The 27,299-nt window shown below is 40.1% G+C and overlaps 1 protein-coding gene and 1 long non-coding RNA gene across 2 annotated transcripts in view; one reads left to right on the plus strand and one right to left on the minus strand.

The window, feature by feature from the left end:
- Positions 1-1,009: 1,009 nt before the first annotated feature.
- On the minus strand, positions 1,010-26,894 carry LOC112651985 (uncharacterized). Its single transcript, XR_003131190.3, has 4 exons — positions 26,527-26,894; positions 7,653-7,766; positions 4,215-4,744; positions 1,010-2,437 (listed from the first exon to the last, which is right to left on the minus strand). It is a non-coding gene; the product is annotated as an uncharacterized LOC112651985 (long non-coding RNA).
- ADAM19 (ADAM metallopeptidase domain 19) overlaps positions 26,042-27,299 on the plus strand; it is an 83,797-nt gene continuing 82,539 nt past the window's right edge. Inside the window, exon 1 of the mRNA XM_025435441.3 lies at positions 26,042-26,168. Within this exon, the coding sequence (XP_025291226.1) occupies positions 26,102-26,168 (67 nt within the window). The 5' untranslated portion in view covers positions 26,042-26,101. The remainder of the gene's footprint in view (positions 26,169-27,299) is intronic.

Below are 27,299 nucleotides of genomic sequence, written 5' to 3' on the forward strand. Positions count from 1 at the left end.
CCATGCAGGGAGCCCGACATGGGATTCGTTCCTGGGTCTCCAGGATCAGGCCCTGGGCTATAGGCGGCGCTAAACTACTGAGCCACCAGGGCTGCCCTAGCTTGTGTTTTTAACACACAGCATCCCCCTCCCCACTTTTTATAGGGTCACTGGGACACCTCCACATTGCTAGAACAAGACCAATCCTGAGAAAATGATTGGGAGGGAAATAAGTTTGTCTTACTCAAGTGTCTACCTGTACCAGTGTTGGCTTCTTTCCTTCCTTAAGATGTGATGGTACAATTGTTGGGAGGGGACTAGTCACTACCACCTCCTGACATTTGTACAAAGCTTATCAGAACACTTTGCTTTCTTCTTTGAGTCTCATGAAAGACACAAGGTGAAAAAACAGACCCAGAGAACAGCCATTGACTTGTCTCAGATCAAGCAGTGCCTCTTTGTTGGAAAAGCAGAATTGATGTTTGCCAGGGACTTTGTACAGGCAGAGACACAGAATTATACAGACATAGAATTATAAACTGTTAATTATGAAGTATTCAGACATTTTCTTAAAATGCCTTATTATAAAGTCAAAGTTTCTTTGTTCTAAATTTCTTTTCACAATAAATTTTACTCTTCGCATGAATTAGGAAAACACAGAAAAGCCCCAAATTCTGTCTTTGCAGAAGCATTATCCTTCTATAACTTTTTCTGTGCAAATTTGGTTATGCATATATTTTTCTCTAATTGTAAATAGATTTATTGTTATTTTCTGTTTAGAAGAGTAATAATGATTATTAGAAAAATTCATAGTAGTGAACACCATAAAAAGGCATAAATTACTGTAATCTAGTCACTCATAATTAGTCATAGGTCATTAATCATTTTGGTTCATATATTTCTGCATACCCACACAGTTACAAAAACCAGATCATCATGGAACTTAAGATATAAGCCCCTTGTAGACTCTTTCTTTTTATGTAATATGTCATAAACACTTTTCTGTGACACTAGATTTTCCTCTACATGATGCTTTCTAAAACTTTTTATTATAACTTCAAACTGTACAAAAATAGCATAGGCATTATAATAAACTTCCTGTACCTATTATGCACATTCAACAATTACCAATTGTATACTCCATACTCCTTTTACTCAACGGATTTTTTAAAAAGCAAATTGCAAAAATTATTTTATCCACAAATATTTCAGTATATATCTCTAAAAGATTAGGACTCTTTTTTTTTTAAGATTTATTTGAAAGAGAGAGAGAGAGCATGAGTGTAAGGGGCAGGAGGGAGAGAAGCTGAAGCAGACTTCTTGCTGAGCGCAGAGCCCAATGTGGGGGTTCATCTCAGAACCCTGAGATCACAACCTGAGCCAAAACCAAGATGGACACTCAACCAACTGTGCTACCCAGAAGTAGGTAGAAATGCTTAATATGAATAGAGTTGATAGGAGGCCACTGATTCTGGACACTGACCTCTGCCTCCCTGAGAGGAACACTAAAGTCAGCCTTTGTAACAGTCCTGCCTTGTTTAGCTTATCAAATCTGGATGGAGCAAAAGCCCCCGCATTCTACTCACTTCATCAGAAACGAGTCTGAACAAGCCAGGCACTGTCCATCAGATACTCAGGCATTCTGACAGTTCAGTTCTGACCACAAGCCAAATGTAAATCGAGAATGCCAAGTCATCCATCATGCGTTAGCCACGTGTGAGGTTAATGCCCCATCTTTTAGAAGCACACAAAGGGCCATTTGAGAAGGAAAGTCCCACCAGCTCCAACTGAAACACATAGCCCACATTTGGATCATCTTTCTGAACAGCATCTTGGTTTGGAAGGCACAGCTGTTGCTGAGATCCCTCAATATAGCCTGCTGTTCTCTGTGGAAGCTAGGGTAGATTAGTGTGGTTAACTTGAGATGTAGTAAAGTCCTCCAGCCTGCCCTCTCCTCTAAATAGCCAACCTGCTGGCAGCCAAATGCTGATGTTTGCCAAATTATCCATGTCTGCCTGCTAGTGGGAAAAGCTGGGTGGTGGTTGAACTCATCATATGCCTTTAGGAACATCAGCACCCCTCCCAGGAGCTCGGTTCCACCAAATCAGGACAGGAACAGGCTCTATTTCATACTGGAAACTCCCCTTAGGAACGAGCACTTCTGATCCCGGGAGAGTGGATGATTGACGGAAGTGGCCTTCTCTGACTCAACTCCCAGAGGTGTGGCTCTTAGAGAATTTCATGAAAAATGAGATGTGGACCAAGGACAAAGCCAGAGTCAGGTTTACGCCCCTAACAGCTGTGGCTTTCAAATTGCTTCAGATTGAAGAAGTTGAAACAACAGCTGCAGATTCATTCCTTGTTCTTGGGATGGGAGGTGATGGGTGCAAAATACAGTGGAGACACAAAGGCCATGACAACTTTTTTCTACAGTAAACACCAAACTATGTCTTGGGCTCTGTAAAATAAGATGGAAAATGAATACACGGCATTAGATAGACCCCACCCTTGTGACTGTCCAAATTCAGATTAATATTTTTATTGGAAGATGCCCTAGGCTCATAGAATTCTAAGAAACCTTCGCGTTTTCTAGTCCACATATAGGAACTGCGTTGGCCCTCCTGTCATTCCTCATGCTTATGTCCATGACAGACATTGTTAGTCACAGAGCTCTCGCCTGCTTTCAAACATTCATTCTCATCACAGATGTGGTCCAGGCTCTCTCTAGCAGTTAAAGGAGAGCTGACACTCATGATAAAGATAATTTGCCATCCCTGATCTAGCCCAACTCATACATTTTATACATGGAAAAGTGATGGCCAGAGAGGGGCAGAAGCTACCCAAAGTCACACAGTCTATCGGTGTTATTTGTAGAAAGCTAACTAAAGGGCCTAGAATTCTTTGAAACGTCAAGCAAAACATAGGCCACTGCTTACTTAACTATTGTGCTATATTTGTTCTCTCTCTTTTCTAGATTCATCAAAATGTTTCTCTAAATTTTGAGGGCTTTTTTTTTTCTAATAGAAAAGCAATATAGCTCTATAAAAATACAAATAAACAAAACCAAAAAACCCACTCAAAAGCAGCACCCACACATAAAACTATTGTGTAAAGTCATGGTCTATAGACCTTTTTTTACAGGTATGTTTACATTTACCCACTTATCTATATTTTTATGCGAGAGTAAATTAAGTTTTATTTTTTAGAGGGCCTGGTCACAAGAAATTCCTAATGAAAGCAATGCTTCAGTTCATACCCTCGATTGGACCTATATTGTACACACTGTTTTGTGACCTGATTTGAGTAAATGTTCATCAATTGTGATGAACTTCTGTTGTTAGACATTTAGACTCTCACCAGTTTCTTACTACTCTATTATCTACTCTAAATCTTTGCTCAAAGCTTAATTGTTTTCTTAAGGGCAAACAAATTTTAAAGGCTTTTGACACACATGGATAAATTGCTCTCCAATAAACCTGGAAGCAAGAGGCCAGGAGTGTCTCTGAAGTACATGCTTTTTTTTTTCAGCAGTTTCACCAACACAAGATGTCATTACTATTTTTATTTTATTCTCTCATCAGCATGCTTTGTATATCAAGAAAGAGTGTAGAATGTCCAAAGGTAAGGCCACACTTTTGCAGATGCTAGAATGAGAGGCATGACTGAACAATAACAATGAACTCACATTTATTGCAAATTTACCAAGTGTCAGGCATCAGGCATTAACTTAGAGGGTTGACAACAACCCATCTTGTGGAGATGTTCAGGAGGGTTAAGCAACTTGTCCAATGTTCCATGAAACCAAGCTCGGTTAAGTCTGACCTGCATACCACCAACCCCTCAGCCATGCTGCCTCCACAGGGTCACTACAAGTAAATATTTGTACGGTAGTTGATTGTTTTCCTCTGGTAGGACAGACCTGAGCACTCCAGAAGGGAGCAGCCATAAAAATAGGCTAAAAATGCAATCTTAGTTCTCCTAGTCAGTCCTGACCAGAATAGCCCCAATGGACTTCAGCAATGTTTCAACTGGGTTTGAGGGTATGACCTGAGGTAGTATTTTTATTAAGGATTTCTTATGACTGAGAACTCTAAGAAGGAAACTTGAATTATCCCATATAAAAATACAGCCACCCAAGATTACCAGTGGCATTTCCTTTTTATAGTGTTTGGTGCTAATAATAGCCTCAAACTCCTCAATCCAACTTTCCAGCTTTTTAAAAGAACAGTACTTACGAGAATGTCTGAATACTTGTGACTGGTAGGGTTTATTCCATCCAATGTTTCCTGTGTTTTTTCTGGAGAAAGCAAAGGGCTTGGGAGTTGGTGGCTGCATACAGTCTCTGTGCTGCCACAGGGATCTGGTGAGGGAAACTTGGTCACCAAGCAAGAGCCAGAGAGAGAGGCTCAAAAGGAAGCAAGGCAGGGATGAAAGGTTAGAAGAGGACAGAGGTATGAGGGTTTTTATGGAGAACTCAGAACAAGTCAGATTATCTGTCTTAGGTTCCAGGGAGCTTTTCCCAGTAGGAAAAATGGGCTGCTTTCTCCATGTTGTTGTTCTCTGGACAGTCTTGTTCCTGTCCTGCCAGCACTTGGTGTCTGATAGGACCCGAAAAGGGTTGCAATCCTTCTAAGAGCATGGAAGGTCTTGGCAAAGCAGAGAGTGACTTTATGAACCAAAATATTCTCTGAAGGTTTCCAGCTCTTGTTTACTTCAATCTTCCACAGCATGTCTACAGGTGGAGGCCCTCTCCCTTCCACAGCACCTGCAGAACAAGTCACTGTGTTTCAAGGCTCTCTCTTTTTGAAAAAATTATTTTTTGGAGATATAATTTACATCTAATAATATACACTCATTTTAAGGGCACATACATCTCAATAAATTTTGATGGATGTGGTCACCTGTACAACCACCACCACAATCAAGATAAAACACTCTTATCACCTCAAGAACATTCTTATCTGATCCTCCCAGCCAGTGCCCCACCTCCACCCCCACTCTAAGCTACCATGGGTCCACTTTGTATCACTGCAACTTAGTTTTGCCATTTCCAGAATTTCACATAAATTGAGTCAGAGAGTATGTACTATCTTGGTCATGACTTCCTTCAGTAGGCATAAAATGTTTGAGATTCATCAGTGTCATTGCATGTATCAACAGTTCATTTGCAATGGTGAGTAATATACTATTGCATGGATATACCTCCATCTGTCTAGCTATTTGAGTTTGCTTCTTTTGATTATCATGAATGAAGGTGCTATACACATTCATGTAAAAATCTTTCTGTGGGTATGTACATTCATTTCTCTTGGGCAAATATCTAGGAGTAGAATTTCTGGGTCGTGGGATAAGTATATGTTTAACTTAATAAAAACTTGCCAAACTGTTTTTCAAAATGGAATATCTAAAAGTTCCAGTTGCTTCACACCCTCATCAATGTTTGATATTGTCAGTCTCTTGAAGTTTAGTCATTCTCAGTGGTATCAAATAGCATTTCATAGTGGTTTCATTTGCATTTCCCTTCTAACTCATCATGTTGAATATCTTTTCATGTGCTTGTTGGCCATTTGTATATCACCTTTTTCAAAGGGTCTGTTCAAATCTTCTGTCCGTTTTTCTTTAATTGAATCACCTTCTCTATTGACTTTTCAAAGTTCTTTTTATATTCTGGTTACAAGGCCATTATTGGATATTTGCTTTGCAAATATTTTCTCCCACATTGTGGCGTGCCACTTGAGTATCTTAATAGTGTCTTTCAAAGTGCAGAGTGTTTTGTATGGTGAAGTCTAATTTATCAGTTTTTCCTTATATGGTTTAAACTTTTCTTTAAAAAAATTATTTATTTATTTTAAAGACTTTATTTAATTGAAAGAGAGAGAGTACATGCACAGGGTGAGGGGCAGAGGGAGAAGCAGACTCTCCACTAAGCAGAGACCCCCATGTGGGGCTCAATTCTAGGCTCTAGGATCATGACCTGAGCCAAAGGCAGACGCTTAACTGACTGAGCTACCCAGGTGCCCCATGGTTTAAACTTTTGTGTCCTGTCCATAAAGTCTTTGCCCACCTCCTTACACTTTGTTTGTACTCAGTATAAGTTGTAGGAGGAACTGTGCTTTCCTAAGGGGCAGAGATTGTGTTTGCTCTTCTTTGCATTCTCCCCTGTACCTAGATTGTGCTGGCTACATACACTAGGTATGTAGCTCAATGGTAATGTGATTTCATTTAGTGGGACAAGAATTTATCTAAGTTTTTCTTGTAATCAGTCATGTTTCCAGTCTTTTATCTCTCCCTCCACAGAGATCTCATGGGTTCTGAACCACCTTTGATGACCAATCGATGACTTCCACATCCTCCCCTCTGCCTGGCTTGCCTCAATCCACCTGTTTCCAGCATCTTCACCCTCAAAAATTTTTAATCACATTTATTGGTGGTATCCTAATCAAAAGTCTTTGGGTTGCAGATGCATAAACTCAGTCAAGTTAATTCAAGTAGAAAACAGTGTTTATTGAAAGGCTGCAGGGGGCAATCACACAAGTGAGGGGTGTGGGAAACAGGTGAGCTTGGAGGATAGCTTGCTTGACTTGAGTGACCAAGGAGAGCCCCATAAGCATTTGAAATGAAGTCTGCCTATGTTTGAAAAGGTTAACATGGTGTGAGAAGTCTTCCTGTAAATGAAACAGTGTGCATAAAGGCAGAAAGATAGAAATGTGCTAGTTATTCTCAAATACTCCTTGGCACTATGGTTATTTGGGAGTCGAATTCATCTTCCCAACTGAATTCTGAATATGAACTTGATATTATATTTCTTCATATTACTTTAGAACAAAATAATAATAGAGTTTACCATCACCACCACCATCACCATCAACATCATCACCACCACGAGAACTATTGATTTAACAATTATGTGCTAGGTACAGTATTAAACGCTTTTCCATATTTTTTTTTCTAATCCTCAAATTGCCTTTGGAATTTTATAGCTGAGGAATTTGAGGCTCAGGGAAGGAGTGTTCTTTAACTTGACCAAAGTGATTACTTAAAAGACACAGACAAGGGAAAGACACATCCAGCCAGATCTGCCTGTTCTCAAAGTCCCTTAATCTTGAAGCTTAAGGCCTCTTAAGAATATGGTTTCAACTCTTGACTTGCTTGTTGAATGAAAAAGGCTGCCTGTGATCAGTATTAGAAATCCTCCCCCTGCTCAACCCCTTCCCAGGCGTCTACAACTATTAAGGTATTAGTGCAGCCCAGAACTAAAGATCTTTAATGATGACTTTGTCCATCATGAAGGTTTCTGTCTCTTTGAAAAAGACAGAAAATCATTATTTTTTCTGACAAGTCCTTCTTCAAATGGGATCTTAATCCTCAAGCCTGCAGGAATCTTGACACTAGGAGGAAGTCATTGCTTAGCCACAGTTGGCACTGCTAATCTTTGGGCAAACTGATTCTTTTAAAGTTGTTTCCTTGACTTGGGTTTCTATGTAGAGAACTTGGTTACAGAGAACACATAGGAAGGACTTTGCAACTGATACTGATCAATAAGCTTCAAGAGGCAGGGAGGAAATGATGGGCATAAGTGGCCCCTGGTGACCCTCCTTGAAGCAGATACACTTTTAAGATATCTACAAGAGTGGCTTTTTAAACCCAGGCCCCTATTCAGAGAAAAAGATTACCTTGTGCATGTGTTGCTCTCCCTTTGACATGGAATCGTTGGGCCAGCAAAGGAAACCTTCTCATCTCCATTCTCTGAATCATAATCCGTATATACTATTGAAATTAGTCACAGTCTGTAAAACAGGAAGTGGAGCTATAGAGAAGGACCCTGGCCCAGGAAGTAGTATGAATCACTCCAGTGTGGTGCACTGGGTACCACCCATTGTTGGCATTAAATCCCAACTCTGCCCTGCTCTCAGCATCTCCACCCGCTGCCTGCTCTGGTGATTTGTCTAACACACAGTCTAATAAACATAGCTCTGAGTTTGTTGCTAAGACCAGCTATTTGCATCCATGTAACTCTTTGTATAGTTACAAATTATAATGCAAGGCATTTTGATTTATCAATCTGCCTATCCATTCATTCAGTGAAAATGAACTTGGTAATAATAGTAATTTATGCACCCACCACGGGACATGACATTGTGGCATTGTGCTAGACATAGAAGCTATGATGCGTGCAATCATGGTCACTGCCATCATGGAATTGGTAGTCCAGCGCAGTGGTGTTTTGTTTTGTTTAAACAATTCAGTGAAATTCAATTGAATTGTAATAAAAGGTATTTCTTACTGAAGATTATAGTTGAAAACATTGAGACAAACTGATTTAGTGGAGGTTATTGTCAAAGATTCCTCTGACTATCCTCCTCACAGTCACTGGAGAGTTGATGGGGTCTCATGAAGGAGACAGAAAATATTATTACTATTGTTGCTTGTAATAGTATCCGTCAGGCATTGTATCTTGCAGGGAAAACAAAGGTTATCAAATACACCTGTCCTTGCCTTCAATCGTTTTGGGGATTACCCTCAGGATGGAGGCACTCAACATCTTTGTTTGGTACACCAGCCACTTCTGGATGATCTGGTTTCTATCTCTCAGTTTCCCTTTATATCATTCATACCACTTCCCTCCATCCTTCTCAAATGCCCTCCTGACCCCAGCTGCCTGAAAATACCTCCTCACTTTTGAACACTCAGCTTAATGTGTCACTCTGTGCCTTTGCTTCTTGTTTCATCTTTCACAGTCACATCTCCTTTTTTCTTCTGGTTATGGCATCCTCTTTCCTTTGGGAAGTCCTCCCTCTCTCCCATCACCACCACTACCACACTCGATGTGGCGCTGGTGATAGGCAGGGCTCCTAGGGTGGGCTCATGATCCAGACCTAGAACTCCATGTTCTGGATACTGCAATTGGTCCAAGGATGGTATACAACCCAAGGAGGCCAGTCACAGTTTGTGAACCTTTTATGTTAAGATAGTTCAGGTTGGGTCTCCAAATGGTCATGACTATACAATGTCTAACTTTATAGCATCCTTATTTGTCTACAGCACATCTCCTACCATACTGTAAATTCCCTCAAGGCAGGGACTGTTCTTTGATTTTAAAAATATGGATGTGTATGAATTTGTATGTGTATAAAAGTAGTATATTCTCTTTGTAGGAAAGTGGTGGGCAATTTGCTGTAGAAAAATTTTAAAATACACAAAAAGGTTGTTAAGCACTTGTAATCTTCCCTCTCCCAAAGATATATTTTTAAGGATTATTTATTTCTTTATTTTAGACAGAGAGAGAGAGAGAGAGAGAGAGAGAACACATAAGCAGGGAGGGACAGCGAGGAGGGTGAGGGAGAAAGAATCTGAAGCAGACTGTACCGAGTGTGGAGCCCAATGTAGAGCTTGATCCGTGACCCTGAAACCATGACTTTTTAAAAGATTTTATTGATTTATTCATGAGAGGCACAGAGAGAGAGGCAGAGGGAGAAGCAGGCTCCTTGCAGGGACCCCGATGTGGGACTTGATACCTGGACCTGGGACCATGTCCTGAGCCAAAGGCAGATGCTCAACCCCTGAGCCACCCTGGCATCCCTGATATCATGACTTGAACCGAAACCAAGAGTCAGATGCTTAACTGACTGAGCTACTCAGGGGCCCCTCCAAAAGACATTTTAACAGTCTTTTTATAATGCAGATACACATAAAACTCACATTTTACACAAGTAGAATATAATTGAACATATGACTATAACTTTCTTCACATAAGTGATATATTGTGAAAACTTTCCCATGTAATTAGCTATTTTTCCTTATGATTTTTCTTGGCTATCAATTATTCTTAGATGGAAAATTTATCATGGCCTATTCATCAAAACTTTTTTTGGAAATTTAGGTGGTTTCTACTTCCCATTACTATAAAAAATTCAGTGTCTGGTTTACACCAAAGATGATACTGTGAAGAATGGTCTTTTCATTGAAAGATCCTGGTCAATGAGATATCCATTTGACCAGTGTATAGGTTATCTATTGCTTTAACAATATTACCACAAGTGTCTTGTGGTGTCTCACCAAGCTGCAATCGAGGTGTTTGGGTTGCAGTATTGTTGGAGGTTCAACTGGTGAAGGATCTGCAATCAAATTCATATAGTTATTGGCAGAATGCAATTCCTTGCAGGTTGCCAAAATGAGAGCTTTGTTTTTTTGTTTTTTTTTTTTTAAGATTTATTTATTTATTTTAGAGTGGGGTGGGGGGAGGTTTAGAAGGGGAGAGAGAACCTCAGGCAGACTTCCCACTGAGTGTGGAGCCTAAAGCAGGTCTTGATCCCATGACCCTGAGATCATGACCGGAGCCAAAATCATGAGTTGTATGCTTAGCCAACTGACCCACCCAGACTCCTGGAGAGCCTCAGTGATCTGCTGACTCTTGGCTTGAGGCTACCCTCAACCTCTTTGTTGCATGCCTCTTTCCATGGAGTAGCTCAGAGAGAGACTCCTGTCTAGTTGGGTGTTACACTTTTAAGTAACGTAATTATGTACATGTAATCACATACAGCCTGTCACCTTTTCTAAATTTTATGAGTTAGAAACAACTCACAGGTCCTACCTACACTCAGGGGAAGGGATCACACAAGAACATAAGCACCAGTGTGAGAATCATAGAGACCGCCCTAGACTCTGCCTCAGTGAGTTTCTCAGACTTTCTTGATACCTGGCACCTATAATGTCTTGGTAACTTTTTTTCATGGCACCTCTAGCCCAGAAGAAACACCTAACATTTTTTTTTAATTAAGTAGTTATATCCAAACAATTTCATAAATATTTATATCCTAACAATTTAGTAATCATTTGAAAAAAATAGTACATATAATTTGAAAGAAAAAATAGTATTTTATTTTATTTTTAAGCAACCACAATATTTACTAATGGATTTATACTTCTGTTGGGCACTGTAGGGCTTATTGGGTCTTCAAATCTTATTGAGTGCCATTATTCACATCTCCTGATTTCAAAGAGTATTTACTTTTGACACAGCAACTTCAAAAAACCCAGCTTTGCAAAAATATCATGTCATTGAAGAGAATGTAGTACAATTTAATGTTGGAACTGTGAACTACTCCAAATTAATAGTTTGTGTAGTATCCAACAAATGTCACTGTGCTTCTCTCAAAAAATGTAAAAATAATCTCATGACACCCTGTGAATTTATTATGGCTACCAAGGGTGACTTGGTACATAGTTTGGGAACCATGGCCATATGGAAAAATTTTTTTGACCTTGACTTCATACCATATACAATATCAATTTCTGATAGATTGAAGATCTAAAGGTAAAATGAAAATAGTAAAGCTTTCAGAGGAAGAACATTTTTTCTTATCCTGGAGTGGTGTACAATCTCTTGAATAGGATTCAAAAAGTACTAAACATAAAAAATTGATAAATTCAACAATTAATATAAGAATTTATTTTCATCAAAAGTGAGTGAAAAGGCACCTTATAAAGGGGAAGAAGGTGTTTGCATACATATATCTGACCAATGGCTTACAGCCAGGATGTTTAAAGAACTGCAAACTGAGAAGAAAAAGACTACTCAGTAGAAAGATGGGAAATAGACATGAACAGACTCCAGAAAAGAGGTTATACATTGGCCAGTAATTGTAGGAAGAAGTTTTAATCATTAATCATCAAGAAATAAAAATTGAAACCATACCTCAATACCAACACACCCACCAGATGGCTAAAAAAATTTTAAAGTTTTATCAAGGGTGTGAAGAAACCAGAACTCTTTTACAAAGTTGGTCGGGGTATAAACAGGTGCAGTCATTTTGTTAAACTGTGTAGTACTATCTACTAAAGTGGATCATATACAATGACCCAGCATTGTCACTCCTGGGTATATACCCCAAAGAAATGCAGATGTATCTTAACCAAAATTTGTACACAACAACCCAGTTTATAACAGTCTTAGTCTGGAAACTACCCAAATGTCCATAAATAGCAGAAGAGATGAATAACTTGTGGTACATTCCAATAATGGACTACTATACAGAATAAGCAACTCATAACTGCATAAACAACATGATGGCATCTCACAAACATAGTGTTTTTTTTTTAATTTTTATTTATTTATGATAGTCACATACAGAGAGAGAGGCAGAGACACAGGCAGAGGGAGAAGCAGGCTCCATGCACCAGGAGCCCGACGTGGGATTCGATCCCGGGTCTCCAGGATCGCGCCCTGGGCCAAAGGCAGGCGCCAAACCGCTCTGCCACCCAGGGATCCCATCACAAACATAGTGTTAAGCAAAAGAAGCCAGGACATCCCAATCTTCTTTCTTCTCCCCCCACTCCCCACAATGTAAACTGCTTAACTGTATGATTCCATTGATATAAAGTGCAAAAAGAGTAAATTTAATCTATATTGTTAAAAGTCAGGCTAATAGTTCCTCTTGGTGGGAAGGGGATCTGTGAGTAGAAATTGGGCTTCTGGAGTGCTGGTCATGTCTTCTTTCTGGATCTAGGTACCAATCACATGGCTATATTTAGGTTGTGAAAATAGTTGAGTGGTATACATGTGCTCAATACATGCATGTATGTTGTACATCAATACAAAGTTGAAAAAAATGTTGCCGTGAATATCCTTATAGCTATATTTTTACAGATATACCTGTTTTTTCTCTTTTGACTAAATTCCTAGAAGTGGGACTGCTAAATCAAATGGTTTGAACATTTTTTACAACTTACAATATATGTTGCTAACTTGTCAGGGCTGCTTTTATTTATCTTTGTCTCCCTGTGCCTAGCGTCATGTCACTGACTGACATTTGAATAGGTGAACAGACGAATAAATGAGGGCCTTCCTTCAATTCCTTGAATGAGTCAGGCCTAAGACCAGGTCCTATTTGTTCTGCCCGGAAATCTCATCCCCCTGTACTTAATACTGCTGACTCTCAGCTTAAAAAAACTCAACTGAGAGCCTTTCTCAACCATGCTGTCTGAAGTATTCCTCCTCTTATTCTTGTCTTATCTCCTCTTGTTTACAAATCCCAATGCAAAATTATTATATTTGATTTATTTGTGTAGTTGCTTGCTTATTACCATCCTCCCACTGGACTCTAAGTACCACAAAGATAGGAATGACATATATCTTGCCCACTATTTTATCCCAGCATCTACCTAGCACAATGCCTAGGAAGGAGAAGGCTTTTATATTAATGAGACATTTTCAGCCGCAAGGGTGGCTCAGATGGACTCAGACTTAAACAAAAAAATTGTTTTGGCTCATTTAATTGAGAAATTCAAGGAGTAGGTTTTCTTCAGATATGCCTGGATCCACAGGTTCAAATAATATTATTAGAAACTTTGTCTCTTTCTATTTCTCACCACTATTTGACCTCATTCTTAGGCAGGTTCTTTCCTGATACAGTAGCAAGAGAACTACCCACACAGCCCCCAGGTTACATTGCTATCTCAGAAAAAAGGAAGCAACTTTTTGATAGAGCTGTCAAGAGTCTTGGGGTGGATGCTCATTGTTCCAGCTGAGGGCCACATAACCAGTACTGAGCCAAGCATAGTGAGTATGGGGATGGAGCTCTACACTCAGTTTCTTTGACTGTCTCTGAATGGGTGGATGGGTGGGAGAGGGGGCTCTACCCCATCCAAACCAGAAATGCAGATGTGGACAGGTACAAAACCACCTGGCACTAACTTACTTGCCTAACTCCCAGTCCTACTTACCACTTGATCAGCTGCAGGGACTCAGCTCTCTTCCTGGGTGTATGCAGCCGTTAACCTAAACCAAGCAGCTGAGACCTACAAGTAATTGAGCTATTTTCCAGCTAAATGGGGCCAGCTAAAATTAAGTGTTTCCCTGAACCTTGATTGCCATTTTTATTCACGCAATATATTGGCATTCCCTGAATGCCTTTGCCCTTTACAATTTACTTGGGAGTTAGGTAGAGGTCTGCTCTTTGTAACATAGGGGTGGAGTTCATATATAACTTTTTCCTCCTTCCCAGTCCTTATCCTAAACTAAGTCTTCATATATAGTTTTCTTGATCTGTTTAAATCTCATGTCCCCACCCCTCTGTTTTACCCACCTCCTTCACCCACTTCAATCAGATCAACCTAAAGCTGACTGAGCTAAGTGACAAATAGGAATTTTCTCATTGGTATGCAGAGGTACATCAGATACATAAACTCACTGGCAGCCTTAGTATTCATTGCCTTGCAGACTCATCACTTTAGACTTCCAATTTGGCTCCTTTTTCAGGGTTTGTCCGTGACCTTGAGGAAGTCAATTCCCTCTTTCTGGACCTTGGTAGCTCTAGCTGTAAAATGAAATAATTACCTTGTCTGCTGAATAAGATGGTTTCTGAAGTGCCCTCTCAGATCTCTGATCCCAGAATTACCTTTCTCCCTCCTTAGCAACCTGGTGATGAGAAGGTTAACATTAAATGTGAGTTGGCTGTGGGACCAGCCACATGATTTGTGGATTCCCATACAAAATGTCCAAAAATTATTAAGGATTTCAAGATAGTAACAGCAAAGTATTAAGTCAAGTATGGGGCTCTTCTGAGAGCAGGGTCCTGTGCAACTGCCTGGGTCCCACTTCTGTGAAGCTAGTATGGATCCCTGAATTAATTAGATAGGATTAACCAGCTATGCTGATGCCCTTCCTCAAAATTTTGCATTTAACCTCCACCATCTTTTGCAGGGATAGTAAAATCAAATATCTGTAGAATAAATGAGTGATGTGGGCTGGTGATGGTGGTGACTGTGACAAAATGGAGAACAAATATTATCTCTAAAAGGAGCAGCTAATATTGTCTGCCAATGTGAGGCTAATACTGTCACCATGTGAGGATTTAGTCTTACTATTGTCCAAACTTTTAATGTTTCTTTATTTTATTTTATTTTATTTATGATAGTCACAGAGAGAGAGAGAGAGAGAGGCAGAGACACAGGCAGAGGGAGAAGCAGGCTCCATGCACCGGGAGCCTGATGTGGGATTCAATCCCAGGTCTCCAGGATCGCGCCCTGGGCCAAAGGCAGGCGCCAAACCGCTGCGCCACCCAGGGATCCCAAACTTTTAATGTTTCAAAAGAAATCAGGATTAGAATTAAAAAAGAAAAACTCCTGAGTTTTTTTTTAAACATTGTAACTATTGAGAAAAATTATCTAAAATTTGTCAATGAGGCAAAAGGATAATGGCAATTCCTTTTAATGGCATCCAAGAGCAGTGGTTCTCAAAGTGTGCTTTCTAATCAACAGTATCAGCATCACCTGAGAATAAAGCATTAGCATTTAAATACTTATACATAAGTGATGTGAATAAAAGCAATGATACAAGGGACAGAAGGAGTAATTGAGATTATTTTGTTATTATAAGGTACTCACACTACCTCTGATGTGGTACAGTATTATTTGAGAGTGGACTTGTATTAACTGTAAATGAATCCTGCAAAATATAGAGTAACCACTAAAAAGTTTTAAAAAAAGAAGTATAATCAGTATACTAAGAAAATGGAGTCATCATAAGATGTTCAAAAAACCCCACAAAAGGCAGCAAAAGAGTGGAAGGCAAAAATAAGAACAAAGAACAAGGACAACAAATAGAAAACAAGTAACAAATATGATAGATATCAATCCAGCTATATCAATAAGCTCCTGGAATATCATAGTCTAAATGACCCAACTAAAAAAAGATAGATTGTCAGAGTGAATTAAAAGACTTAATTATGTGTTGTATACAAGAAATCTGCTTTAAATATAAAGACATGTATAGCTTAAAAGTTAATGGATGCAGAAAAATATACCATGCCAAACACACTTCAAATGAAAATCGGAGCAGCCATATTAAGTTCAGAGAGAGCAGATATCAAAGCAAAGAAAGTTATCAGGGATAAAGTAGAGCATTACATAATGATGAAGGAGTCAATGTTCCAAGAAGACATAACAATTCTTAATGTGTCTATGCCTAACAATAGAGCATCAAACTATATGGGACAAAAATTAATAGAATTTCAAAGAGAAATAGATGAACCACTATCATAGTTGGAGACTTCACCACCCCTCTATCACAAATGGACAGAGTCTGCAGACAGAAAATCAGTAAGGATAGTTGAACTCAACAACACCATCAATCAAGTGGATATAATTGACATCTATAGATTAGTTCATCCAGCAATAGCAGAATACATATTTTCCTCAAGATCACATAGAACATTCTTCATTATAGACCACATTCAGAGCCATAAAACATACTTTAACAGATTAAAAAGAATAGAAATCATACTATGTCAATTCTCAGACCACAGTGGAATTAAACTAGAAAGCAATAACAAAAGGATAAATGGAAAATTTCCAAATACATGGAGATTAAACAGTACATTTCTAAATAACACATGGGTCAAAGAAGAAATCTCAAAAAAAATTTAAGACTATTTTGGGTTAAATGAAAATGAAAAACAGCTCATCAAATTTGTGAGATACAGTGAACATAGTGCTTAATGGAAATTTATTGAACATGTATATTAAAGGAAAAAGATCTTAAAAATAATTTAATTAAGGATTATTTATTATTAATTAATAACGTATTCATTAAGGATTTATTATTAAATTAGGATTATAATTATGAAACTATAAAGAGAAGAGCAAATTAAATCTAAAGTAAGCTCAAGAAAATAAATAATAAAACTGGAGCAGAAGTCAATTAAATTGAAAACAAGACATCAATATAGAGAGTCAATTAAACCAAAAGCTGGTTCTTTGAAAAGATCAATAAATTGATAAGCATCTATCCAGGTTAACTATGAAAAGAAGACAGAAGACAGATTACTAATATCAGAAATGAAAGAGGGGACATCAGTACAGATCCTATGTATATTAAAAAGATGACAAAGGAATACTACGAACAACTCTATACCCGTGCATTTGGTAACCTAGATGAAATGGAACAGTTCCTTGAAAGACCCAATTTGCCAAAACTGTCTTGATTAGTGTTTTGCACCTTATCCTTTGTAACATCATACTAGAAGTTCTAGCTAATGCAATAATGCAATAAGATGTACAGATTGGCAAGGAAGAAATAAAATTGTTTTCATTTGGAGATAATATAATCATCTATGTAAAAGATCTGAAAGATTGACCAAAAAAAAGCTTCCAGAACCAATAGGTAATTTTTACAAGATTGCAAGATATACAAGGTTAATATAAAAGGCAATCACTTTCCTATATACTAGCAATGAACAAGTGGAATTTGAAATTAAAAATGCAACATCCTCTTATTACCACCCTCCAAAATGAAATACTTAGGCATAAGTTTAACAAAACATGTACGAGATCCATATAAGGAAAACTATAACTTTGGTGAATGCAATCAAAGAAGAACTAAATAAATGGAGAGACATTCCATATTCATGGGTAGGAAGATTCACTATTGTTGAGATATTAGTTCTTCCCAACTTAATCTATAAATTCAGTGCAATTCTTATCAAAATCTCAGCTTGTTATGGATATTAACAAAGTCATTCTAAAGTTTACATAAGGAGGCAAAAAAACCAGAATAGCCAACACAATATTGAAGGAGAACAACACTGGACCCTACTCAACTTCAAGACTTACTTTAAAGCGACACTAATCAAGACAATGTGGTATTGGCAACAGAATAGACAAATAGACCAATGGAGCAGAATAAAGTTCCCAGAAATAGACCCACATAAATATAGTCAACTATTCTTTGACAAAGGAGCGAAGTGCAATACAATGGAGTAAAGATTTTTCCTTTCCACAAGTGACATTGGAACAACTGGACAACCACATACAAAAAAAAAAAAAAGGAATTTAGATAAAGTCCCTACATTCTTCACAAAAATTAGCTAAAAATGGATATGTAAACACAAAACTATAAAATTCCTGGAGGATAATATAGGAGGAAACATAAAAGACCTTGGGTATACCATGACTTTTTAGATATAACACCAAAGGCACAATCTATGAAAAAAGATAATTGGTAAACTGGACCTCATTGAAATGAGAAACTTCTGCTCTGTGAAAAACAGTGTCATTAGAATGGAAAGATAAGCAACAGACTGGGAGAAAATATTTGCGAAAGACATTTGGTAAAGCACTGTTATCCAAAGTATGCAAAAAACACTTAAAATTCAACAATAAGATAATAAACAGCTTGATTTAAAAATGGGCCAAAGATTTTAACTGACACCTCATCAAAGAAGATATACAGATGGCTAATGAAAATACTTTTGATACCGTATTTTGTTAGGAGATTGCAAATTAAAATGAGATACCACTACATGTGTATTAGAATGGCTAAAATCCAAAACACTGACAACAGTGTGGAGCAACAGGAACTCTCATTCATTACTGGGGAGAATGCAAAATGGTACAGCCACTTTGAAAGACAGTTTGACAGTATCTTACAAAACTAACATACTCTTATTTTTTTATTTATTTTTATTTTTAAAAGTAAACACACTCAACATACAACTTAACAATCATACTCCTGGGTATTAACTCAAATGAATTGAAAATTTATGTCCACATAAAAACCTGCACATGATATATATAGCATATTTATTCATAATTGCCCAAGCTGGGAAGCAACCAAGATGTCCTCCAGGTAAATAAACTGTGGTATATCAAAACAATGGAGTATTATTCAGCGATAAAAAGAAAGAAGCTATCAAGCTATGAAAAGACATGGAGGAACCTTAACTGGATAGTGCCAAGTTAAAGAAGCCAGTCTGAAAAGGCCACACATTCCACCTATTTGACACTCCAGAAAAGAAAAAACTAGGGAAACAGTAAGAAGATCAGTAACTTGCAGTTTGGGGTTTAGGAAGAGAGATGAATGATTTTTAAGGCAATAAAACTACTCTGTGTGACATATATAATGGTGGATTCACGTCATTACCCATTTGCCAAAACCCAAGGAGTGTATAACACCAAAGTGGACCCTGATGTAAACTCTGTACTTTGGGTGATGATGATGTATCAGTGTAGGCTCATTACATCAATCATAACAAATCTACTACTCTGTGGGTGGGGGATGTCAATAGTGGTGTAGGTTGTGCATATGTGGGGAAGCGGAGTAGAACGAATTCTTTATACTTTGTTCAATTTTGTTGTGAACCTAAAATATCTCTAAAAAAATAAAATTAATTTGAAAAATATATTTCCTGTAGGGTCCTGTGGGAGCAAACAAGTATCAAAGCCTGTTTCTTGGCTGCTCTGCCAGCTGTGGAGGCACCACCCTGTGCTTCTGATAATGGCCTGAATTCAGCCCAATTTCCAGAGTGACAAGGAGAAGAGGAGAAAAAAGGCAATTTGGCCAGGAGTCTGAAGCTGGGGTTCCCTGTAAACTTGGCATGAGAGATCCCACAGACATCCCAGGCAACTTCCCCTCCTCAAGCATCAGTGTGCTCATCTGTAATAATACCAGAATAGCATAGTGGTTTCAGACCATAGTGGCTTCAGTGGCTCTGAAGCTCCTCATATTTCAGTCTGAATTTGGGCTTTGTCTCCAACCTAGCAAGTGCATGAACATGCATGCATTGCCACCTAACTCTAGCCTCAAAGTAGGAATATCAGTAGTACCTATGGTGGAGGGTTGTCCCAAGGATAAAATGTGATAATGCACTGGGCTCATTGTAAGCCTTATGCAATCAATTATAACTATTATTATTAGGTGGGTCTTATGCAATCAATTATAACTATTATTATTAGGTGGACATATTACATTGCCAAAGTTGGACCCTTTCTGACCTATAAAATCAACAATTCCATATGGTTTGAACTTCTATCTCTTATGGGACTGTTATGGGCACTAAATGAGATAATATAGGCACTGGGCTTGCTACCATTTAAAGTGTTCAATACATGATATAGTGATTATTATTTTTTTTAAGATTTTATTTATTCGAGAGAGAGAGAGCACATGTGTAGGGTGGGGGAAGGAGAGGTAGAGGGAAAGGGAGAAACAGACTCACGGCTTGATCCCAGGACCCCCAGATCATGACCTGAGCCAAAGGCAGACACTTAACAAACTGAGCCACCCAGGTGCCCCAATAGTTATTATTATTCTTATTATCCACAATCCTGGGGATGGTACCACCAGGTGAGAAATCAAAGGACCCAAGACACACATCAAGAAACTTGATCATCCTCTGTAACTGTCCTTTCATTTACTTGTCAGTTGCTACTCCCATCTCTCTTTTCCCTCACCTTCTCCTCCCCTAATTATTATAGTGGAGACCTTGTCTTAGAAATCTTTGTATTTGTAGATTCTAGCAAATGCTAGGTACATAGTAAGTATTCATAGAAATGCTGTTGAATGAGTGATTCCAAGAGCTTTATGGGTTCCACAGGGGTTGGGGGATTTGCTTCTCCTATGGATTAGTGGGCCCAAAAAATAGACTGAAGACTAGAATCTTGAACATAACCAAGAGACCTGAGTAAAAGACCTCTTTAGGCTTTAGTTTCTTCTGTCAGAATGGGTCCAATAATCCTGACCTTGCTCCATCATAGAGTATTTGAGTTATAAGAGTGTTGCTGGGAAACTCCACATCTATTAGAGTGGCTAAAATGAAAAGAACTGATGATGATACCAAGTTCTGATGAGGATGCAGAGCAACTGAAACTCTCATATATTGCTGGTGGGAATGCAAAACTGCACAACCACTTTAAAAAATACTTTTTGTAGCTTCTCATGAAGTGAAAAATACATTTAACCACAAGACCTACAGCAAGCTCACTCCTAATTATTTATCCCAGAGAAATGAAAACTCATGTTCACACAAAACTTGAATATTTATAGTAACTTTACTCATAATCATCAAAAACTGGAAACATCCAAAGTCCTTCTACTGGTGAATGGATAAAATCACTATGGTACATCCACACAATGGAAAGCTACTGAATAATAAAAACGTGATACCTACTGATACATGCAACAACATGGATGAATCTTAAATACATTTTATTGAATGAAAGAAGTCAGACTCAAAAAAAGAAAAGAAAGAAAGAAAGAAATAAGCCAGTCTCGAGCTGAAATCTGTATGGTTCCATTTATATAACATTCTGGAAAAAGCAGTGCTATAGGGACATAAAGCAGATCAGAGTTTGCTAATGGTTGGGAGTGACAGGAAACAGGAGGGAAGTGTTTGGGGTGATCTTGATTGTGGAAGTGGTTATTTGTTAAAACTCATAGTCGTGTAAACTTAAAAAATGGAGAATGTTAATGTATGTAAATTATAGTCAAATAAACCAGACTTAATTAGTTGCTGGGAAAATGGTTTATTTATTTATTTATTTATTTATTTATTTATTTATTTATTTATTTTTATTGGAGTTCGATTTGCCAACATATAGCATAATACCCAGTGCTCATCCTGTCAAGTGTCCCCCTCAGTGCCTGTCACCAGTCACCCCATCCCCCTGCCCAACTCCCCTTCCACTACCCTTTGTTCGTTTCCCAGAGTTAGGAGTCTCTCATGGTTTGTCACCCTCTCTGATATGGGAAAATGGTTAATAAAGCAAAGTTACCACTGGGCCAACATTATTACCATTGTAAGGGCTAATGAGGACAATTCTCCTCAGGGCAATTTGGGAGTGCGCTGAGCCAGAATGAAGTAATAATTATCAATTATTTAATTTATACTTTAATTAAACATTTATTGTGCCTTCCAAATGTTGGGGGGATGAGAGAAGAGTCAGGTGCACCTCCTATTCACAAAAGGCTCACAATGTAGTGGGAGTGGGGTAAGAAAAAGAAAATTATAGTATAACATGATCATTATCTTTGATAATAACCGAAGAATCAGTATATAATTAGACTCTTCACACATTACACAATTAAAAGGACAAGCTAAGCATTATGAATACACTCCTCACCCCTTACTTAATAGCAGTGGGGTGAGGATAATAAAAGCTAGCGTTTATTATTGACTGCTTACTTTGTGAGAGGTGTTATTCTAAGCACCCATTTAAGCTTCACAAAAACCCTGAGTTAGGAGCCATCATAGGTGAGTTTATTTGCCCATGGTCTCTCAGCTGAAAGGATAGCAAATGGATTTAAACCTTGGTGTGATGGCCACCTCCTAACCATGACAGTATACTGTAGCTAGAGAGGAAGAGCGACCTGGACCACCTAGACTACCAAAATTGAAAATTGGCAACCGGTTGTTCTAACTCTGCCTTAGTTTGCCTAACATCAGAGGACAGAGTCAAGCACACAAAAATCTCTGTGTAAGACACCAGGTTAAACCATTATTCCTCTTATGATCCTTTTCTGTGCTTACCATTTACCCACCCACCCCTATTACTAAAGTAATATGTAATTATTATAAAAAAATGGAAGAGGCAAAAAAAAAAAAAAAGACAAACAAAACTCAAGAAATCAAATTAAACAAAAAAAATCTTTATCCATCCATAGTCTCACCACCTAGCGGTAAATACTGCTAGTATTTTGGCACATTTCCTTCTAGTCTTTTTAAAAAATGTCTTTTATTTATATAGCTGAGATCATACTTAATTTTGGACTTTTTTTTTTGCTTAACATCAGAGCATGAACTCTTCATAAACATTATTTTAAATGGATGTATAATAATCCATCACATAGATATTCTACAATTAATTAACTGTTCCTTCACTGTTGGATATTTAGGTCATTTCCAATATTTTCACTATTATAAATAAAACTATTATTAACATTCTAGTTCATAAATCTTACAGATTATTTTTTTAGGATAGTTTCCCAGAAATGTAATTACTAGGCTAAATGTCAAGAATATTTTAAAGATTACGTAGAGATGTAGTATTCTTTAAAAACAACAAACACATTCTTTACAAACAAATGGAAAGGTTTCTAAGGGGTCAAAAGTTGTTTGTATGCTTGTTTCTGTGTATAAGTATGGAGGGGGGCGGATGAGAGAACTGGGAACTTTCTCACTACTCGGTCAGTGTGGCTAACCTGACTTCTTCTCTTGTGAGCTACTGCCCAATTTTCAGGGGCACATGCTGATTAAATATTGATCACTGAGTGCCACCAAATGGAAGCAAATTTCGTGTATGGAGTTTGTATTCCTTTTGCAAGTATATTGTCCACAGAATCAGAAAGACTCAATACTTGTGTTTTTCACAAGCAGAGAGCCCTTTCACTGCCATTATCTCAACAGCTTTTCATAGCTCCTGAGTGAAATGGGTTGGGACAGCCATTAACATTCCCAGGTCATTGTTTAGAAACTCAGACCCAGGAAGAAGTGACTTACCCAAAGTCACAGAGCTAGTTGGAGAGAGCTGGGACTAGAGTTTTAGTCTCATGGCTCTAAGGCAAAAGTTCCTGTTATGGACTGAATTATGTCTTCCTCCCATTTGTAGCACCCGCCCCCCATCCATATGGTTGAAGCCCTAACCTGCAGTGTCACTATATTTGAAGACGGCCTATGAGGAGGTAAAAAAGATTAAATTAAGTACTAGGATGGGGCCTTGCTCTGATAGGATTAGTGTCCTTACAAGAAGAAGAAGAAGAAGACCAGAGCGCTCTCCCTGCACATACACAGAGAACAGACCACAGGAAGACACAGCAGAAGGCAGCTATCTACAAGCCAGGAAGAGAGGCCTCACCAGAAATCGACCCTGCCAACGCCATGAGCTTAGACAGCCTCCAGAACTGTGAGAAAATAAATTTCTGTCATTTAAGTCACCCCGTTTGTGTTATTGTGTTATGGCAGCCCTAGCGGACTAATATAGATTTTGGTACCAAGAAGTTGGGGGGGGGGGACTATTGCTATAACAAATGCCTAAAAATGTGGAAGTGTCTTTGGAACTGGGTAATAGTTAGAAGCTGGATAAGTTTTGGGGTACATCCTAGAAAAAACACCTAGGTTGCCTTGAAGAGATTGTTGATAGGAATCATATGCTCTGGTGAGGGCTGAGGAATAAAAGAAGAGCTGTTAAAGAAAGAATCTATTATTAGGGTGCCTGGGTGGCACAGTTGGTTAAGTATCTGACTCTTGGTTTCAGCTCAGGGTGTGATCTCAGCATTCTGGGATCAAGCCCCACATCGGGCTCTACACCCTACAGGGAGTCTTCTTGAAATTCTCTCCCCACCCCCCACCCCCAGCCCTCCTCATGCTGTCTCTCTCTCTCTCTCTCTCAAATAAGTCAATGAAATTTATTTTTAAAGAAAGCATCTATTATTTTAGAGAAGACACACATCATCATGGACAGAATGTTGGTAGAACTATGAAGTTTAAGGTGATTCTGATGAGGCCTCACCCAGGGCATGGAAATGGAAACTGGCAGAAAGGCGATCCTAGTCATAAAGTGGCAAAGAACTTGTCTGTTTTGTGGAAAGTAGAAATTGCAAGTGATGAACTTGGATGTTTAGCTAAAGAGATTTCTAAGCAAAGTGTTTAAGGTGTGGCCTTGTTTCTCTTTGTGGTTTATAACAAAACATGAGATGAGAGGGATAAATGGGGGGGAGTGCCAAGCCAAAAGGAAGCCAGTTTGAAGATTTGGAAAATTCTCAGCCCATCCATGTTGCAAAAACCTAAAATATGTGTTCTAGGGAGGGCGCCAAGGGTATGCCTGGCCAGCTACTCTATAAGGAGGTCACCCATGCAGTTCATCAGCCATCTCAGCAGAAACTAGGAATAGAGATGGGTTGTATACCAGCAGGGACACTTTCAGTTTGGACCAAAGGGAACAGAGAAGGGGTAAAATAAAGGAAAGCTGTTGGACTTCTGGGATTCTACAGGACAGGACATTCAAGCTATTTGTGTCTTGTGCTTCCCAATATCCAGTATTTTGTTGAGTTGTGCAAACTTGGGTTTGAAGAGGCTCAGTGAGAGGAACAGATGACAAGACATCTGAGGCTTGGTTTCTAGAGCCAGCCTTGGCTTTGCCAAAACTTGCTAAGGGATCTTAGGCAAGCCACTTCTCCCTGATTATCAGTTATCCATCTGCAAGATAAGGTGTGCTGCATCAGGCTCTGGAGTTAGACAGATGTGGGCTTGAATCTAGACTGACATTAGTTGCATGACCTTGCACAAACTACTTAGCCCCTTAGGTTTGGTTTTCTCGTCGGTAAAACAGGGTAAAGGCACCTACCCTGGGGATTACTGGGCTAATTAAGAGATGATGTATGCGGAGTCCCCGGCACATTTTAAAGGACAATAAAGTAGTTCATTTCCTAGATTGATTGATTGATTATGTTAATGTATGCAAAGCACAGAGGCCAGTTTCTGGCACTTAGTAAGGGCTGTATTGGTCTTAGTTACCATTTTTTTTTTCTTATTCTAACAGATAGTAAGTCCTCAGTAAGTGAGCTCCTTATTATTGCTTTCAGGCCTCATTGGCCCTCATTTCCCTCCAAAGCCCTAAATCCTACCTATACCTAATTCCGTCCCCCCCGCCCTCCCCCCGCCCCCTCGTCCACTCCCAATATAGCCGTGGTCTTTCCCGTCCTAGTACTTTTGTCTACTCGGTTTTCTGGGCCTGGTGCTCCATTTCTCTTCCTCGGGAGCTCAGATGTCTTCCCCACTGGGAATCCTCTCTCCACCACCCTCCTCCTCCCAGTCAAAGGAATGGCTCCCTGATTTGTGTCCTGCTAAGAAAACAACTCCATAGAGCGCTTAGTTCTTTGTGTCGGGTTAACTCTTAGGCGTCGGCCTCCGAGAGCAGCGGCCTCCGGGGCACCGTGCTGGGCGGGTCGCCTCTGGGTGTCACCCCACGCGTCCAGCTCGGTGCGGGACACAGGAAACACCCCCGCCCCCGCCCCCGCCCCCGCCCGGAGGGGTCCACGGTAGCCCCGGGAGGCCCCTGGAGGCCCGGGCCCGCCCACCGCGAAGCCGGCCCCTCTGCGGGCGCGCACTCCGCCCGCGGCCCCCCGCCACCCGCGCCCGCGCCGCGCCCCGGGGTCCCGGCCCCTCCCGCGCTCCTCCCCCCGCGGCGGGCCCTGCGGAGCCGGGCGGGGGCGGAGCGTCGCTGCGGATGGCCGGGAGCCGGGCGGGGTGGCGCTGGGCGAGCCGCGGGCTCCAGACGCGCCGCCGCGGGGCCGGGGGCTGGCATGGGCGCGTGCTAGGGGCCGCGGAGCGCGCGAGGGGCCGCGGCCACCATGGCCCGGGGCGCGGGCGCCGTCCGGCTCTGCCTGCTGGCGCTCGCCCTGCCCGGGTGGACCACAAGTAAGTGCGGGGAGGGCGCGGGCGCGGGCGGGGATGCGGCGGGGGAGGATGCGGCGGGTGGGCTGGTGGCCCGGGGACCTGGGGGGCGCCCCCCGCGACCCGGCGGAGCTGCCTGCCCGGGGCCCCCAGCCTGCGAGCCGCGGCTTTGTTCCCACGCGGTGCGCCCCGGGAGGGGGGTCGCGGAGACCCGGAGACCCGAGCAGGCCCCTCCCTGGCTCGCCCCCCTCTCCTTTCTCTTTCTCTAGTTTTCCTGCCTTTTTCTTGGCTTCTTTTCCCGCTGCTTTCCCGGTCTCTCCTCTTTTCTTAGTCTTTGTGTGTGTGTGTTCCTATAAATATGTTGATAAAATTGGAACCATACCGTACGTACAGCTGTGTGCCTCGCATTCTCCACTTCACGTGATGAGCCCACATCGTTACATTCCCCCAAAAGACGCGGTTTTAAGGACTGTGGATCACAGCAAGACATCGCAGAAGTGTAATCTTCAAAAAGTTAAAAACGTTGACTCCCATAGATATAGGATGAATGGGTGGCAAAGATTCCTTCAATTCATTAATGAGGCGGTGAGTAGGATGGTGAAGCCGGTTCAAAGCACCAGAGGAACGGGCGGTACAGGCATCAGAGAAAACGTTGAAGCCATGTGCTGGGACAGATACAAAAGCGGTCAGTGCCCCCATAGGGTCAACCAACCATCATTCTTAGTTCTCTTTCCGTCATACTCAAGTCATTTGCATCTCTACCAGTCAAAAATCTACAGCTGACATATAACTTCACAGAGTATGGTCTTTTAATTCGTTGTGAATTAAAGCCAAACCAAGGTGCATTCCCCTAGAAAAATTTGGTGATCTATGGGAGGGCCTCTTAAACAATGCTTCAGTATGACATTGAAAGGACATCCTGCTTGCTTTTTGCCTCATTTGCAAGTTTTGGACAATTTTTCTTAAGCTGTACTGTCTTCCTCTACTCTTTAGCCTTGCTTTTAGTATATTTTTTTTTTGCGATCATAAAGATAATTTCATTCTTTAAACATTCCATGAACCATCATATAATTCTTTTTTGTTGCCAAAAATCTAGACTTATCGGAGCCACCAGAGTAGGGATATGCTTCCCTTGGTTTTCCCATGAATATCAAG

This window comes from Canis lupus, chromosome 4 (assembly GCF_003254725.2).
Source record: "Canis lupus dingo isolate Sandy chromosome 4, ASM325472v2, whole genome shotgun sequence".
Taxonomy (NCBI): Eukaryota; Metazoa; Chordata; class Mammalia; order Carnivora; family Canidae; genus Canis; species Canis lupus.